Source organism: Aspergillus fischeri, genomic scaffold (assembly GCF_000149645.3).
Source record: "Aspergillus fischeri NRRL 181 1099437636259 genomic scaffold, whole genome shotgun sequence".
Classification (NCBI taxonomy): Eukaryota; Fungi; Ascomycota; class Eurotiomycetes; order Eurotiales; family Aspergillaceae; genus Aspergillus; species Aspergillus fischeri.
The window spans coordinates 48521-65962 of NW_001509766.1; the positions used below are offsets into that span (position 1 = coordinate 48521).

Consider the following 17442-nt stretch of genomic DNA (forward strand, 5'->3'; position numbering starts at 1 on the left):
CTCACGTCCAGAGCTAGGTGCGCTGTTGGCCGCGACAGACCTATTTCGACAATGAGACCGAGTTCAGTCCTCTGTTTGCCAGGGGCCCAGCAGCAATCCGCTTCTTTTTTCCAGTTGCTGATGTCGACGGTGGTCGATCCAAGAGGATTGACCTCTCCACGCACACCCAGCTTTTGGTGGGGTAGCCAAATAACCTTAACCCTCATTCGTTTCTTAATCATTGATTGTGGTCAAAAGTATATCATCTGTCATTTCCCTGTCCTCCTTAATGACATAGTCAGTTGAGCATCCCAGCGTCTGCATTCCTCACTGCAGTGCTCGTAGTGGTTTCAGAGCCCGCAACAGTCTCCTGGCCAGTGGTGGCGGTATCCGCAGGAGACATAACAGGAGTGGTGGCATCCGCAGTGGTATCAGACCACCATCAACATACCCCACTGTCCCCTCACCAACTGTCTGAATAGGCCTCTGACAATTCCTCCCACCAAACAACTTCCCGACAGGAAGGCGGCTTAGGCCATCACCTCCTCAGCTGCTGACAGGAATGCCAGCAGTACTGAGCATAGGCTTCGGATGCGGCTCCTCCTTGATCTGCTAATTCGCAAGCGCAGCAGAAACCGGAGAAAAAGGCACGACCCTGCCATTCTGGCGACACAACACCATTTCGACCCAAACCGTTTCTGCAAATCTCTCCGAGCACTTCTAACGACAGGACATAGTCATGCTCTCCTGGTGTGACCGACCGGGTCGCGCAAAAATATTCCCTTGAACTTAATGATAAGAGGATCGCCGTCAACGTTGGCAGTACCATTTTGATTTCTTGTGATGGTGATCGCCTGTTCGGGCATCCCAGAAATGCTCTGATGGCATAAAGACTGGATATTTCGTTTTGGGATGGTATTATCAGGAATCCACTTCTTAAAGATGATTTTGAGGGTCTGCTTCTTAATAGAGATGACGATAACTGCCTTTACTTCCCCAGCAGGCAGACTGACTTATCCATGGATTAGCCATTGTCCTGAGGAATAACATCAAACAATCGAGTGAGAATTTGTCAAAAAGTAAGGGATGAACGGATTATAAAGAGCCCCAGGAGGTCCGGAAGGGCCCAGTATTCCACGCCATCGTACGTCAACCTTGTCAGCTGAAATCGCGCCAGGGCAGACGGCCAGTTAGGGTGCAGCTCTCTGTCGCTGCTCTAGGAAGGCGGCGGGATGCGGAAGTCAGGGCCATCAGGGCGGCTTTTATCTAAGTTACCGATATTTGAATATAGATACTAGTAGCCAACCGAAGGCGAGTGATATCCTGATGTATCAACACCAGGTTGGCGACATTCTTGGGGGGAACTCCGTATACACCAGGACGGTTGGTGATATCCGCCAACAGCCTGATAATGTCCCTTGAGCTGAAGCTGTATGCCAGTCGAAAATTAATTCACTTGTTTGATGACTGGAGCGGTCCTCACCGGCAGTGTTTTGCACCAAATCTCGAAGGGACGGACCCCATTCAGGCCGGGAAGATAATGAAGCTTCCCGTCGAAGCAGCCTGCTAGTGTGTGCATCACGTACTCGTCCAAATAATCGCCCATCGGGTCGACGGTGAGCAAGGCCTGAGTCGCGTTGCTTGTCGCGACCATGTCTCCGGCCCCGTCTCGAGTGTTGGCCCTCCGAGGAGTAGGCAAGATCGAATGCGGGGTAGATGTGCGGATGTGATTTCACACGAGTGAGTTGAGGTAGCCCCAGTAGCCCTAATGGCCAAGATGGCAGTCATGCTCTTTGCAGAGGTTGTGCTCGCCGTCCGTAAACCCGACTAGTTTGTCTTTTGCCATACTTAGGATGAAGTCTATCACACCAGGCTTCGCTTCACTAGGCATGATTATGACGAAACAGTAGCACAAACGGCACACAGCCAAGGCTGTGTAGAGCCATTACTTTATATCCCCCATAAGCTCATCTTCGTTCTTGAAGCCAGGTGGTTTCTGCGATCCTGTTGCACCGTGCACCGATTATCAGAGTGCGATTGGCTGCAGGGTCTCTGTAGCTATCCTAGTGGACCATTGTAGACTGCACGGAGAGCACAGGATCATGCATAAAGACAATGCCCAACACATAATAGGCCAACAAGTCTTCTCGCAAGTAAATCCGCTTGTGGGCACCAATAAGAGCGTTCGTTGGGCGCCGATGCTGCTAGAATCAAACGAAAAGAACATGATTTTGCAAGGCGAGACTCACGAGGGGCAATCTTTGCGGAGCCCAAGGCCTCATTGGACGTGGAGTATCGGGATTAACTCCTCAGATAACGAAATGACTTCTGCTTCTGTCCACAGAGCCATAGCCGTCAGGGTGGCTAGGAGAAGAAAAGCCAGGAGGGGAAGGACAACAGGTTTCGCCTGCGTAGTGTTCAAGTATTCAGGACTTGCCCACCAGTTAAGCTCAGGACCTTGTCGGTTGCAGGGCAGTCATATTTCCTGAATCACTGCTGTCCGTTAGTTGAGATAAACTAGTCGAATCAAAGAGAAGTTCATAGTTTACCGCTAGGGTCAGTCCTGCCTGGGGACGCCATACGACAATTGATATATATGTTGATGGTCAAAGAAGGCTATCGGAATGATTACTTGATAGACCCCGATGGAGAACAAGATAAGTGATGGAACTTGACCGGCCACTGTTTCGGCGGAGCTCGCGTCTACCCAGAATATCAGGAGTGTGACTTCTCCGAGATTTCGTCGTGTCCAAGAAACAAGACGCTCCAGGAGTTTGAACTGGTTTGTCGAGAGAGACGGGCGAAGAGAGTAATCTGGATTGATGCTATCTAGGAACTGGAGAGAAGAAAAGAGAGAATCAGGCTGGAGAGAGAAGCAGCGGAGAGAGGCGGAAGGGGGAAAGACAAGGGAGAAGAACGAAGGGAAGGGGGGAGAAGACAGCATTAAGAGTCAGGGCAGTGAATCTATTTAGAGAAAGCTAATACATAGTGAATGCACATAGTGAATGAGTGTAGTGAATAAGGCTATATCTGCTTAGCATGGAAGATCCAGAGATATTCACTGCAGCCTTAACAGAAGTACTACTGCATATAAATGTGGCCTTTTCAAAATGCTCATGATGAATAAACTGTATTGGGAATCTCAGACGTATCCTAAATCATCAAATCATAGAACAACAGACGGTGATATGGACACAATATTATCAAAGGCTGTACATATTAGAATCAAAGATGTTCATCTGCGGTCTTGAACACCTCCCGATCAGGCATATCCGGACGAGCACGGACAGAATGACCATCGCCCTCCGAATTGGCATTGACCGAATAGAAAGATTCCAGGTCCCCAGACGGTCGAGGCGCAGACAACGTCTCGACAGAACCATTGACCGAGTTCTTATCGTTGACCACACTGACTACTCCGGCCGAACGACGGACGGCCCGCGTACTCGCATTGTCCAATGCCGTTGTCACGGTCAGAGCTACTGACCTCGCATCATCGATCGTACTGGCATCTTCTCGCTCGGTGGTCATGGCGCTGCGAATCGTCCCGGAACCGGCCTGGGAGACAGGCCAGGGCTTATCAGATCGAGCGGGAATGATTCCAGTAGCATGTAGCAACGTCGTTGTGCTGGCATTATCTGCATTGAACTGCCTGCTTTCATAATCGGGCAAAACAATCATAGGACTAGTGGACTGTCCCCAATTCGACGCCGTCGGACGAGATGTTTCAGACTGGTTTGTATCTTGTTTAATACCGTTAGATGGTCCCTCATCTGTTTGCAGAGCCGCGGGTGCTTTCCCTCCGTTGACCTGTGTGTCCTTGTTTAGCTCCTCAGTCGGAAACGACTCGACATGATCTCCAGATCTCCGCATGTCCATGGACGCCCATGCTCGTCCAGCTTCGACGCTCGTTAGCTTCGAGCGACCCTCCATTTGCATCTGGCGTTCTCTTTCAAGGGTCTTCTTGTCATGCTTGCTCGCCATCCGACTCCACATCGTCATCGGGTAGCTCTTCCGTTCCTTTCCGCCCTTCTGAGGCAAGACACCAGGAGCCATTCTCCTTGCCGCCAAGGAGCTTGGAGGAGCAGTGTTGCCCTCAAAATCCTGGAATCCATGAGACAACTCCTTGATCTGTTGCTGCTGCACTCGCAGCTTATCCTTAGCAAATTTGATATCCCACTCATGCTTTCCTACCATCCATTTCCGGACCAGCTCCGGGTTTGCAATGCCGATTCTATCCCGCGGGAATTGCAGGACAGAATACGAGGATGGCGGATCAAGTGGGTATATGCGGCCTCTTTTATCAACTCTTTGGCGGATCATATGATCTCTAAATGCAGGCAGTGGATAACCAGCCCTGCCGACGGATGCAACGGGCGGTCTTGAGCTACCCCTGTGGTTACTGTTGGCAGCTGCTTCCAGGTCCGTTTCACTGGAGGAGGTGATGTGGGAGATGTCATTATCATCAAGGATGTCAATCTCAGAAGTCTGGGCACATGCAAGAGCCCAGGCACCGAACTGAGCAATCAATCGGAAGATGTACTTGGCCGGATGTGTGAAACTTTGGGTTGGGGCAATGTGACAGAGATCATCCCAAACCTGGAGCTGAACGTGCGTGCCAGGATACTTGTGCAAGATTCCACGTTTCAGGTCATAATCATCAAGAGTCTTGTCACTGGGTGGATATGCTGTCGGATTTGCCGCCTTGTGAGCAATGTAAAACTGCTCATCCCTTAACCACTTGCCTCCCCTGGAGAGGATCTGAAGTGGGGGTAGACCTCTAAGCGACGGTTGGAGTACCGGAGAAATGAGTGGGTGAGAGATGAGGTGATTTGCTGCGTATATTTGAATCTGGTCTTTAAGTTCGACTGTCTGACCGTCAATAGGAATTTCAATGATCCTGGTCTCGTCATCCACTGCTTGTTGATTACCCGACGGAGTAGGTTCTGCCTGACCTGACCCATCCTTTTTAATTGTATACCCCTTCACTGCTGTCTCTTGAGCCCAGGTGTCCTTTTCTGGCACGGCTTCCTCCACGGCGCTTTCTGGGGACTTTTGCTTTGCTTCCTTGATCGCGCGAATTTCATCCGCGTTTGGAGGCGGCCAGGCTGCTGAGGGCTTATGCCGGAAGCCATTCAGTGGGATATAGCCCCCTGGACAGTCCAATAGCACACTGGGGAAAGAATGTGTAAGATCAACCCAGGGCGAGATCAGGATCGCTCCGGCGGGCAAAGGCAGTCCCTGGTCGCGTATGGTGACCAACATCCTGCCAAAATTAGTACGTCGCCAGACCAGTGGGTATGGCACTTACGAAAGTATCATGCCACTGCCTGCTGAGTCTCCTGCAAAGATGATCTCTGTCGGATTGTGTTCCTCGAGAAAGAACAAATAGGCCGCCATACAGTCCTGTAGGGCGCAGGGAAAGGGAAACTGCGGTGCCAGACGATATTCCGCTATTGTAGGTTTTAGCTGCTATTCTACTTTCTGACCCGGTGTAACTCACTACGCATGATTAGCATATCCCTAGTTAAGAGAGAGGTGGTCTTACCGTGCAAATACTCGTCCTTTGAGCTTTCTAGCATGACGCTGCAGTTGATACCGATGGGTCTCCACACTGCTAAAAAAGTAGGCACCGCCATGAATATACAACATGATCCGCTTTCCGCTCGGATGATCATTGGTGCGTCTCCTCTCATGGTAGTCCGACTTCATCTCAATCCACTCGCATCTGAGATCTTCTGATGGTCCACGCCATTGCCACCATTTCTCTCCCCCCACGCGCCCTACACCTTTTGGACCAAGCTGCTTGATAAGAACGGTCGCAGCAGAGGAGAGGTACTGCTCTGGAATGAAAACTTTGGTTGTCTTTACCCAATGAGGGGCGGGAACTCGTTGAGCCGTGAACTCCTGGAGGTCCTCGACGGTATGTCTGGAAGCATAGATGAGGAATTGACGGGGCTTCTCTGTCAGGTGCAGAATCGGTGCTGCTGTGGCCTAGAGCCAGTTGATGGGCACATCCAGGAAGGAGAACCCGCGTCGACACGCTATGGGGTTGTCTACTAGTGATCGCACATCTGCCGGAGACTGGTGGCTGAGAAGGAGGTCCCACTCTAGCAGCATTATGGCCGATTTGACGACCTGGTGGACCCATTGGCATAGCTGGGTGAGAGGCAGCCCACTATCCAGCAGCTGATGATGGTAGACTGTCTGCAGATCCGGAGACTATTAGATGGTCCCCAGGCATAGCTCATTGTGGATGATGCTCAGGCCCACCACTAACATGGACAGGATATCATTCAGGGGGAAGAATATATCCCAGGCGCCAGATCCCCTGGATCTCCTAGGCATGTCTGACGTGGAAGTAGTATAAGTCCCAGCCCAGGACACCACAGATAAAGCAGTAGCAGTGGATTAGTAATATATTCTAGTAGGAGTAGCCAAGCAACCCAGGTGATACTAGCTAGCTTTATGGTATAGTAGTATAGTTTATAGAAACTGCAATTTTGGGGCCAGATCCCCAGCACTATGGCAAAGGCCACTAGGGAGGAATGAAACTTGTCCCTATACTAGTAGATGGTATTAGTCATTAGGTAACTAATACAGAGGGAGAACAGCACCTTAGTGATCCATTCCTCAGCAGCTGCTGGTAAGGCTAGTGTTAGAGGCATCCAGTTGTAACAGGCCAGAGCCTAATGTTGATCATGTGTGTCACATGAAGGCTTCTATACTTAGCCTCTCAGGAGGCCCTATGTGTTTACCTTTCCTCAAGCTTTTAATAGATAGATTGTCAGTCATACCTAATTGAGTTAATTTAGTCTGAGCCCTTTATATATTAAAAGCTTCCTCTTCCCTACAGAGTATCAGTAAAAAACCTAGTAAAACCTTAGTGAAGCAATATTAAGTAGCAAGTAAAATAAAGGCATGGATACCTCACTGTTAGAAACCCTATCTCAATAGATAGAAGTAATTGTGAAGGGCTCAGACCGAATTGACTCAATTGGGTGTGGCTGACAATCTGTCTATTGAAAGCTTGAGGAAAGGTAAACATGTAGGGCCTCCTAAGAGGCTAAGTATAGAAGCCTTTATGTGATATATATAATTAACATCAGGCTCTAGCCTGTTATAGTACCCCCCTCCTCCTGTTTAAGTAGAATTCATCTAATACAGGGATTTGACAGGCCTTAAGTATATATAGGGGGCTTTGGAAGGGGCTGATCTATTACTAAAACAGGGCTATTTTACTTCTTAAACCTATCTAATATAGAACACCCTTGCAACTCTGTGAGTGGTTCCTAAGTTAGCTCTATATAGCTAGTCTAATATACTAAGACTTCCCTTCTTGAACCTTATCTAACACATTATATCTTTGCAGTAAGAATCTCTTTAACTTCCCACTCTAATTTACTATCTACCTCTAATAGTAGGGGTCTTGAATTATCTATAATTTAAGAGGGTAATAGGTCTGAAGCAGCAGGGCATATTAAGTTAATATAGAAAATGGGATATATACTAGTAGGCATATCTAACTTCACTATATAGGATAATAGCACTTCTATTACTTTATACTTTATATAAAGCTAATCTAGCTTCTTATATAGCTATATAGACCACACATTCTATAGATTAAGCTATACTTTATTATCTACTTTATAAACAGGTGCTGCTTGCCTTGACTAATTTACTTAATACTATTATTAATCTTATGTAAATACTATCACAGCCTAAGCTATTTTAGTAGTATTTTAAAGGTAATTTATGAACTCTTTGCCTGCTCTCTCTAGCCTATTCTAAGGACCTTATAGTAGTCTATTATCTTCTAATGTAATAGGGTTAATATGATATCTATGTGTAAAGAAGAATAGTAATAGCCCTGTTAATACTATATTATGATTATTAATTACCATCACTATAATAGGTAGTAGATTATTCTAGTTATTCTATGTATAGCTTAAGAAAGCTTAGAGAATCTGTTTAACCTCCTGGTTCGCATGCTCTATAGCTCTGTTAGACTAAGGGTGGAATGCAGTGGATAATTACTACTAAATCTTTAGCCTTCTATATATGATCCTCTAAAATGCACTTACAAACTGTGATCCTCTGTTACTTATTATTACTATTAGGACCCCATGATGTATATAGAAATGCTTTAAAAACATATCTACTACTGTGTTAGCAGTAGTAAGGTCTATCCTAATAAGAATTATACTCTTTGTTAACTAGTTAGTGATAATTAAGTAGTTTATTATGCTTATGTCTCTCACAGGGGGGAGACCTATAATAAAATCTATTAATATCTTAGCCTAAATTTATTAGGGTATTAGTAGAGGTTTTAACAGGCCATGCTTTATATCTCTCTATATTATGCTTTGCCTATAAATACTATAATTCTATAGGAATATTTATATATCCTTCACAGCACCTGTCACGGTGCTGCTGTGAATAGGAGTTGGCATCACTGAGGAGGAATCATGTGACCTTGGGAATATCTTCACTGCACAATTCTGAAACCTTTAAAGCTCTTTGAGCTACATCCTGTCTATAGAGCCTACCTGTACCAGCCTGCCCTGCAGCCTGAACAGATAGATAGAGACTACTGTAGCCAACCTAAGTGTTAACTACCTCATTAACCTACTTCTGTTTACTTACAAGCCCGCACCTTAATATTACGTAGCTCCCTCCTCAGAGTTAACACTGTTAGAATGCCTGCCCCTCTGCCCCCATTCCTGCCAGGTGCCCCTAATGAGTTCTCCAAGCACATTGCTAGCCATGGCACTGAATGGTATGAATACTGCCGCCTAGCATATGAGTACATCCAGAAAGCTGAATCAACTATTAATGAAGTAAACCAATGAGCTGAATAATCTGAGGCCTAATTCCTGGAACTCCAGTGTGAATTCACTGCCTTAGAGCAGAGGCGTGAATGAGAGATTACTAAGCTAAGAGCTGTTTAGCAGTACTAGAAAGAGCAACTATATGAGAAAGAACAGCAGTATATGAAGGCTGCTATGGAAAGGGACCAGGCCTGTTGCTTAGCTACCCCTACTGTGAATATGCCTGTATCTACACCTGTGCATAAGCCTATTGCTGAGAAGCCTGTAGTTACTCTAGTAAGAGTGCCTGTATTAATTACTACCCCATCTTCCAAAGCTGCTGGATTATTAGAATGACTCCCTAACCCTAATAAGTTTAAAGGCAACTAAAAGGACCTTTAGTGCTTCATAGCCTAGATTTAAGAGAAAATAAATATTAACCTTAACTGCTTCCCAATGCCGCAGAGCTGGATGGCTTATGTAAATAACTATCTAAAGGGTGTGCTGTATGCTTAAATTCTTCCTTATATCAGGAAGGGAATTTACACCCTTAATGACTACTAAGACATCCTAGATATCCTAGAGCACACCTTTAGTGACCCTAACTGTATGAATAATGCCTGTAATAAGCTATTCAGCCTATATTAGACTAATAAAGAGTTTAGCACCTTCTTTGCTAAATTCTAATGCCTGGCCCTGGAAGGTGAGATGCCTAAAGAGACCCTGTCCACCCTACTTAAACAGGCTATTAGTCATGAACTCTAAAGCATACTTATGCACAACCAGCCTCTAAACTAGGAGTATTACTAGTTTGCCAGATTCCTGCAGGAGCTTGAGAACCACTACTGCTAGTATATCATAAACCAGCCTCCTGTTATTAAAACCTATGCTATTACTGCCAGACCTGCCTAATGCCCCTAGTCACCCCAGAGCCCTGGCCCTGTTACTGCTAAGTCTACTAAGCAACCCTAGCGCCCTGCTGTTCAGAGGAATGAGCATATGTTAGCATAATAATACAACCCCATGGACCTAGGCACTACCCAACACCTGATAAGAAGGGGATATAGCCCCTCCCACTGTAAGACAGGCGCCTGCTTCTGCTGTGGTTCCCTAAAACACTAGATTAGGGACTGCCCCTATCCTAATACCCACTAAAGGGTTCAGATCATGGCCTCTTATAAACCATGCCTGGAGAGTCCCCAGAGAGGATGGATTCTAGAATCTAGAAGCCCATCTCCAAGCCAGACCTCCTTAGTAAAAGGAGTGAGCCTAGAGTAAGCTATAATCAGGCTTAGAATCTATATATTATTTAAATATCTGCTACTACTATTTATAGACTAGACCTTGAGGAGTAAATATAATAATTAAAGGCTATAATACTACCTGTGACCTTAGAGAAGGAGGAGAAGAAGATAAAGTTACTAACTTATGCCCTATTAGATACTAGAGCTGAAGGACAAGGATTTATTAATAAAGGATGGGCTAAAGACCAGAAGCTAGAGCCCATCCCCCTAGAAGACCTAATAACCCTGCATACATTTGATAGAAGAGAACTAGAGAATGGGAAGATAACCCACTATGTCTAGATGGATATGAGAATTAAGGACCACTATGAGAAAGACATAAGGTTCTATATTATCCAGTTAGCACACTACCCTGTTATGCTGGGAATACCTTGGATAAAGGTACATAACCCCCTGATATAATTTGCAGCCCACAGTATTATATTTAATAGTGACTACTGCCAGAAATACTGCAATACCTCCCAGAAGCTAACCAAGATACAAGCCCTGCATGATATTCCCCCAAAAACCCAGCCTAAATACCTGCCCCTAAGACCAAAGGGACTAGAGAAGAGAGATATAGCCTTTATCTTCTTAGCAGCCTGTTTAGCTTATACCTAAAGAAATACTTAGATGTTTATAATAACCCTGGAAGATCTTGAAGCTGCCCTAAAGATTAAGGAAGCTTAAAAGGAGGACCCTGCTAACCTACTATCTAAAGAATTTAAGGACTATACTGATGTTTTCTCCCCTAAGGAGGCTGAGCGCCTGCCACTATACTACCCCTATGACCATAATATTAAGTTATTAGAGGGAAAGACCCTCCTGTTTAGCCCCCTGTACGCCATGTCCTAAGAAGAATTAAAGGTCCTAAAGGAATGGATTAAAGAAAATCTGAGAAAGGGCTTTATTCACCCTAGTTCTTCACCCACTGTGTTACCTATTTTGTTTGTTAAAAAGCTAGGTAGAGGTATATGAATCTATGTTAATTACTAGGCCCTGAATGCTATGACTATTAAGGATTAATACCTGCTGCCCCTGATAAAGGAAACCCTGAATAACCTAAAAGGGATGAAATATTTTATAAAGATTAATATTATCTTAGCATTTAATAATATCTGCATTAAGAAAGGATAAGAATACCTAATAGCTTTCTATACCTAACTAGGCCTGTTTAAGTCCCTAGTAATGCCCTTTAGGCTAATAGGAGCACCTGTAACCTTTTAGTAATTTATTAATAATACTATATAAGATTACCTTAATGTCTTCTGTACCGCCTACCTTAATAATATCCTGGTTTATAGCAAGACCTATGCTAAGTATATAACCCATGTCTGCTCTGTCCTGCAGAAACTATAAGAAGCTGGCCTGTACATGAAGATCTAGAAATGCAAGTTTATTATCCCTAAAACCAAGTTCCTAGGCATTATCATTAGCCAGGATAGCATCCGCATGGACCCTGATAAGGTGAAAATAATTATTAACTAGCAAGTTCTAACCTGTGTTACTAATGTTCAGGCCTTTATTAGTTTTGGCAACTTTTACTAGTGATTTATTAAGGATTTCTCAAAGAATGTTGGTGATATCTCTTCATCGACAAGTATGCTGGGCGGTAATGGTGGCCCCGGACGAGGCATAGGAAACAGTTTCTTGAGAAGCAAGGGGGATAAGTGAGATATGGATGGCTTTATACTGTTCATTACACTGCTAACCGGATAATATGATATTGATGGGATGAGGAGGCGGGAGAAGGTCAAGAAGCCCAAGCATGGGCTGCCAGCCTTCCAGGGCCAGGGGCTGGTATACCGGATCACGTGTAGACCTAGGCAGGTGTTCCAGGTAACCCAACTGAAACATATGTCAAACCCAACTTGGGCTGGGTTTTGGGCTCAAGGGGGGTGTTCTGAGTTGGGTTCTGGGCTTTTATATAGAACCCAACTGGGTTTTGGGTAACCCAGTTGGGTAGACAAACCAGATAAACATTATAGATCATATGATATGCATTAATTATGTAGTCCTATCTTGTATTTATAGGTATTCAAACTGTATATACTTTATATCATTATATGTATAGTCAAAGAAGTGGAAGAATAAGAATTTCAAGAAAATCATATTTAATTGCCCTTCTATTTCTTCTCTAATAACTAATAATGAAGGAACTGATCATCCTCACGCCTTGTATGCTTCTGATTTCATCCTGAGATACGCAGTTGCGTGTCAGGTAAAGGAAGAACCCCTTCATCATCAGATAGAATAGGTTCCTGGCCCTCTTGCTCCCTATTAGATACCATACTCCTTTATCTCTTGCCCTGAGCATGCTTAGAGAGCTACTAAGTAGCTGGTCAGTCTATACTAATCTCTAGGCCATTATCTTCTTCATTGTCACTGATTGACTTAAGAGTATCTTAAAGCTGTTAAGCATCTTTCTCTTCATTAAGTGCTTGCTGTTCCTTATTTAAAAGATATTATTTTATAAGGGAAAGTTCCTTTTCTTCTACTTCAAACCTTAATGTACACATGAATAGCATTAGATCTTGGATTATCATAGAATTAAGTGAGCCTTAATAATAATGGCAGACATCTCAAGCAGAATTAAAAAGCCGCTTAACACTAGCGCTAGTGGCAGGTATTAAGAGTATATCACATGCCATTTTTGCAAGAGCTGGAAATTTGTGTTCATGCTCTTTCCAGAATATCTATAGAGTAATTAGGGCTGTTTCTTTTAGATGATATTAATTAGTAAAGCGTCAGCAGGAATAATAATATTACTTACTACTCTCAAGATACTATGTAGTCTTGTCACTACTTACTGATTGATTGAAATCAGGAGCAAAAAGCGCATTAATCTTTGATATCTGAACACCTAAAGGAGATATCTATGGAGAGCCCTGTATAGCTAACAAGCATTCCTTATACAGACCTGCATAGGTTTCAAAGCTTTTGTGATATTTATCATGTAATTCAGGGCCCCAATCCTTATTATTAAAGAACTAAAGCTTGTTTTGTGGTGCAAGGATTATCCTAATTACAAACAGATCACTATGAACCTTATCTGTTTCCCTATAGTAGATAGATAGCTTCTCCTTCACTGCATGTAGAGCACTAAGCATAAGGTTCTTCCAGGCTACTTTCTTCTACTAAAGCTGACGGATTGATGCTTTAAGATGATTAAAAAGTTTATTATAGATACTGAAGATGACATAGAAGGTTATATCTTTTGTTTGAGAAAGCACGGTAGTGAATTTAAAGAATGGTTGAGTAATCTAAAGAAGATACTTAATCTAGCACTATTCTTCTTAGTCAAGCATTAAGTGATCATGCCTATTTTGCAAGTAGAACTAATCAAAGATTAGCTATAGTCTCTTTACTCTTCGCAGCATTAAGAAGGTGGAATTCCAGTAAGTCTTAACATCTTAGATTAGTACAAGCTTTAGCGCTTTAGTCTAGAGATCATAGAAGGCTTCATGATGTTGAGGGCTTGCATTAATAAAAATTGCAAGCACTCTCACCTAATAGTAGAATAATAATTAATATAATCTAAATGCTATGTTATAAAGACTCACTTTATTAAGTATATTAGTAATCTCTTGCTTTTGCTGCCTTGCTCATAGTGACTGTGATCAGGCCTCTGACTAATTAATCTCCATTATCTCATTCTTTGGATTGGCTTTCATCTGACCAAGAAGCTTCTGTAAACTAAGCTGGATGACATGCGTGATGTAGGGAATACAGATAATTATAGTGTCAGCACTAATTTAATTTAACTAGATTAAATCTTGTATACTTTCTATTAATGTACTATTATTAGATGCATTATCTGTTGTGATAGAAAGCACACAATCTATAATCTTATACTGCTGAAGCAGGTCAAAAAGAATAGCACTTAGGTTAGCACCAGAGTGAGATCTATGAAGTGGTTTAAAACCAAGCAAAATTTCTCAATAATTCCATTCATCATCAATAAAATATCCTGTGATTGCCATAAATGCCTGTTAAAATAGAGATGTCTAGCAATCAAGGGTAATTAATAACTTTATACCAGATGGAAGTGTATCAAGCATCTTTTGTTGCCATATCTTGGTTATGTCCTGTAACTGCCATTAAATGATTTGGGAGGAAGGAATATTAGGCTGTGAAGGAGCAAGTCAGGTAAATTTAATTAATTCTTAAAACTCAGAGTGTTTAATAAGTTAAAAAGGAAGCTTTACCCTTGTAATAAAGGTAAGGAGCTTCTCCTCCTATGCTTGCTAAGAGAAAACTAGTGTAGTTATAAGATGTTATAGCTATCAATATTAGTTAATATAGTTATAGTAGATATTAAGATAGCTTACTGTGTCCTGTATAAGTGACATAATGCCTTTCTGCTTTATACAATTAGCAGAGAAGTTACGGCATTACAATCCTTTTAGATGTCTTGCTATAGTTAATGTGCCATGCTTATTATTATATGGATGATCAAGAATACCACCACATTTCTTGTACATAAGCTTTGCTTTGCCATTACTGGCCTGTGCAACTTAATTAAAGCTGTCCTATATGCTTAAGGAGCGCCTACCACTATCCTAATATATTCTTTTCTTTGCTCCATACTCTGTTTTAAGCCACTATTTAACAAATTCCGTCTTTGACATTGTAGTATAAAGCACGTAGGATTTCTTGTAATCAGGCCTAATATGCTGGAGGGAGGGGGGCGGTGATGGTGCTGGAGTTTGAAATATAGAATAGTTATTATCTGAATTAAAGCTCTGTTGGCTATGAGAAAGATTAGGTATAAGATTGTCTTGTGGGATATTCATGAAGGTGTCAATACTATCAGATTTATATAAGGATGGAGTGAAAGAGTCAGAGAATTAAGATATAGTGAAATATATGCTAGGGGTGAGAGCAAAGTAAGTAATGATTAACTTACAGATATCTTCAAGTCTAGAAAATAAAATATTCAGATGATAGAGGGGGGGCACATCGGTCAGCTAGCAGCCAAATTGAAGTTATTAATTTATCATATTTTAACCCTCCTGCAGATAGAATAAATGGTATGATTGGATAGTACTATCTAGATACACTGGGTTTTCTGGGCTACCCAATAGATCACCTAGAACATGTTCCGGAACATGTTCCGGAACAGGCCCATAATATCCAGAAAGCCCAGTTTCCTTCAGTATTCTTCTAAGTTTGAGCTTTTCTATAGAATAATATTATCACTAGGTATGAGAGATCCTTCTTGCTGCCATCCCTTCTTCTCAGTTATCTTAGTTATTAGCTTAGTAATGAATAATACCACCTTTCTCACTATCCATCTCTCCCTTAGGTGAATTGAAAGAAAGAAGGAATTTAATATAGTCTGATTAAGATACACCTATACTCTGCAGTTTAAATATATTTCTACAGTGATAAAGAGTACCTTTACAGGTGTAGCTTATTAACCACCACAACATGATAATATTATCTTAAGACTTAGATAATAGATAATTACTAGTGTTGATTTATTAAGAAACAGCCGAATTACTTAAGATTTCATATGTTTAAGGACTATATATTAATCAAAACCACAGAGGTGACTGGAACAGGTGTAAATAACAGTAATGTAATCCACAACTGAGCGAGACACCCAACCAAGCGAGACAGCAAAACCGAATTTTGGCCGATGCTGAAATACCATGAGATATCTTACTACCACACAATCAAATCAATGTAAATTTTCGAATTATCTGGATCTACTAGGGCAGCTGGTTCTAATATGACTAATTTGATGGCAATTACTGCATCATGGTGGCGCATGCTTTCTAGGAACTGATTCCACCAAGTCCATTGCCTGCATGGCTTCTTGAGCAAGTTGCTGACCCTTGGATCCTGTCAGAATACCCCCAGTAGCAATAAAAGATCTTAGGGCTGTATGCTTCTGTTTTTACTTTTCATTTGCTGCGCGAAGCTCAGTCATCTGGTGTCATAATAGAATGACTTTATGCATGGTGGATTCAGCTGCTTTTGCTAGTTAACGAACTGCTTTATTTAGCGGGCTTTCAGAGTTGCAACTAATAAGTTATTTAATAAGCTGCATCTGCTTTTGTACCTTAGTAGTAGTATAAGGAGTCTTTACTATCCATTCCCTATCTCCGTCTAAAGGCCCATGAGCAGTAGAGGGTGGTGTGATATGCTTAATAGTAAGCCTATCCAACACCTGTTAATGATTCAATGGAACTAGTCCAGAAGCCCTGAATCCACTGCTGATATTAGAAGGTGATAATGCTTTTCGTGCTCGCTTGTAGAGATCCAGAAAGTTCTCTTTGTTGATATGATGAATGCTATTTTAAATACTGCGCATCACCTCTGCACCATATGCCTCCTTTAGGGGTGCAAAGCAGCCAACATCAAGTAGCTGTAGTTTATCAGATGAATGGGAAGGCATATATAAAGGGATGATTTGATGATTCTTATAAAATAGGTCAAACTCTGCGGATTCGTGGCTAGCATGGCCATCAAGAATCAGAAGCTGATATTTTCCCAGTGTACGCGACGCAGTATGCTTCTCAAAGACTTTTTCTAACCATGATAAGCCAAGCCCATTATTAGTCCATCCATTATCGCTCACACCAATCAGCCAGTCAGGGTCTATATCTTGATACCATTGAGACTGATGGACCTTGCCAGAGAAGATGATCATGGGGGGCAGAGGCCACCCAGAAGCATTGATACATTCAATGATAGTAACCCATTCGCAATTCCCTGGCTGTACAGCTCATACGCGGCTTGTTCAATGGCGGGATACAGTAATGACCTTTGCTGTATGAGCTACACCCATTTAAAAGCCAGTCTCATCAAAGTTGTAGATATCCTGTTCAAGAATACCATATTTTAATATGGTGTTCTGAACAAGATCAAACCACCAGTTGATAATCTTAGGATTCTCACATTTTGCACGCTGATAATCATACTTGTGGGTATATTTTGATGTAAGATCATCATGTCATTTAATGAAGTTGCTAACCCAGTTCTTTCCAATGCCAGTAGATGGACCTGATTTCTGCTAAGACAGTAGTAAATCTGCCATCTTGCGTACAATATCTTGAGTTAGGGGTAGGCTGCGATCATCCATATCTAGAATCCACTTCTTTAATGAGGCCTCTTCAAGATTGGTAAGCTTCTGATAGTTCACTGGTATATTGCTTCGCGCCTTTCGACCATTAATGTGATGGGCTAGAGTGGAATGTAGGACATCATATGCTGCTGCTGCCGCTTGTACACTTTTAAAATGACCATTTTTATATGCTTTGACTGCAAGAGATATGCGATCTTCTAATCTGATGCTTGAATCTGCTGGATTTGATGCCATATTGGACAAAAGGCTGGATTTGATGATGATTCGGTGGTGG

The 17442-nt window shown here is 42.6% G+C and overlaps 1 protein-coding gene across 1 annotated transcript, besides 7 other annotated features; it reads right to left on the reverse strand.

The window, feature by feature from the left end:
- Positions 1–2962: 2962 nt before the first annotated feature.
- Positions 2963–2986: a microsatellite.
- A 218-nt stretch (positions 2987–3204) lies between these two features.
- NFIA_112200 (uncharacterized protein) lies at positions 3205–5675 on the reverse strand (the record flags this gene model as incomplete). The annotated part of the gene is made up of 3 exons (XM_001262592.1): positions 3205–5245; positions 5291–5432; positions 5528–5675. The coding sequence occupies 3 exons, from the start codon at positions 5673–5675 to the stop codon at positions 3205–3207; spliced, it is 2331 nt and encodes a 776-aa protein (XP_001262593.1).
- A 2067-nt stretch (positions 5676–7742) lies between these two features.
- Positions 7743–8318: a mobile genetic element.
- Positions 8319–10783: 2465 nt separating this feature from the next.
- Positions 10784–11644: a mobile genetic element.
- Positions 11645–12492: 848 nt separating this feature from the next.
- Positions 12493–13581: a mobile genetic element.
- A 99-nt stretch (positions 13582–13680) lies between these two features.
- Positions 13681–14310: a mobile genetic element.
- Positions 14311–15167: 857 nt separating this feature from the next.
- Positions 15168–15195: a microsatellite.
- A 665-nt stretch (positions 15196–15860) lies between these two features.
- Positions 15861–17366: a mobile genetic element.
- Between the last annotated feature and the right edge of the window lie 76 nt (positions 17367–17442).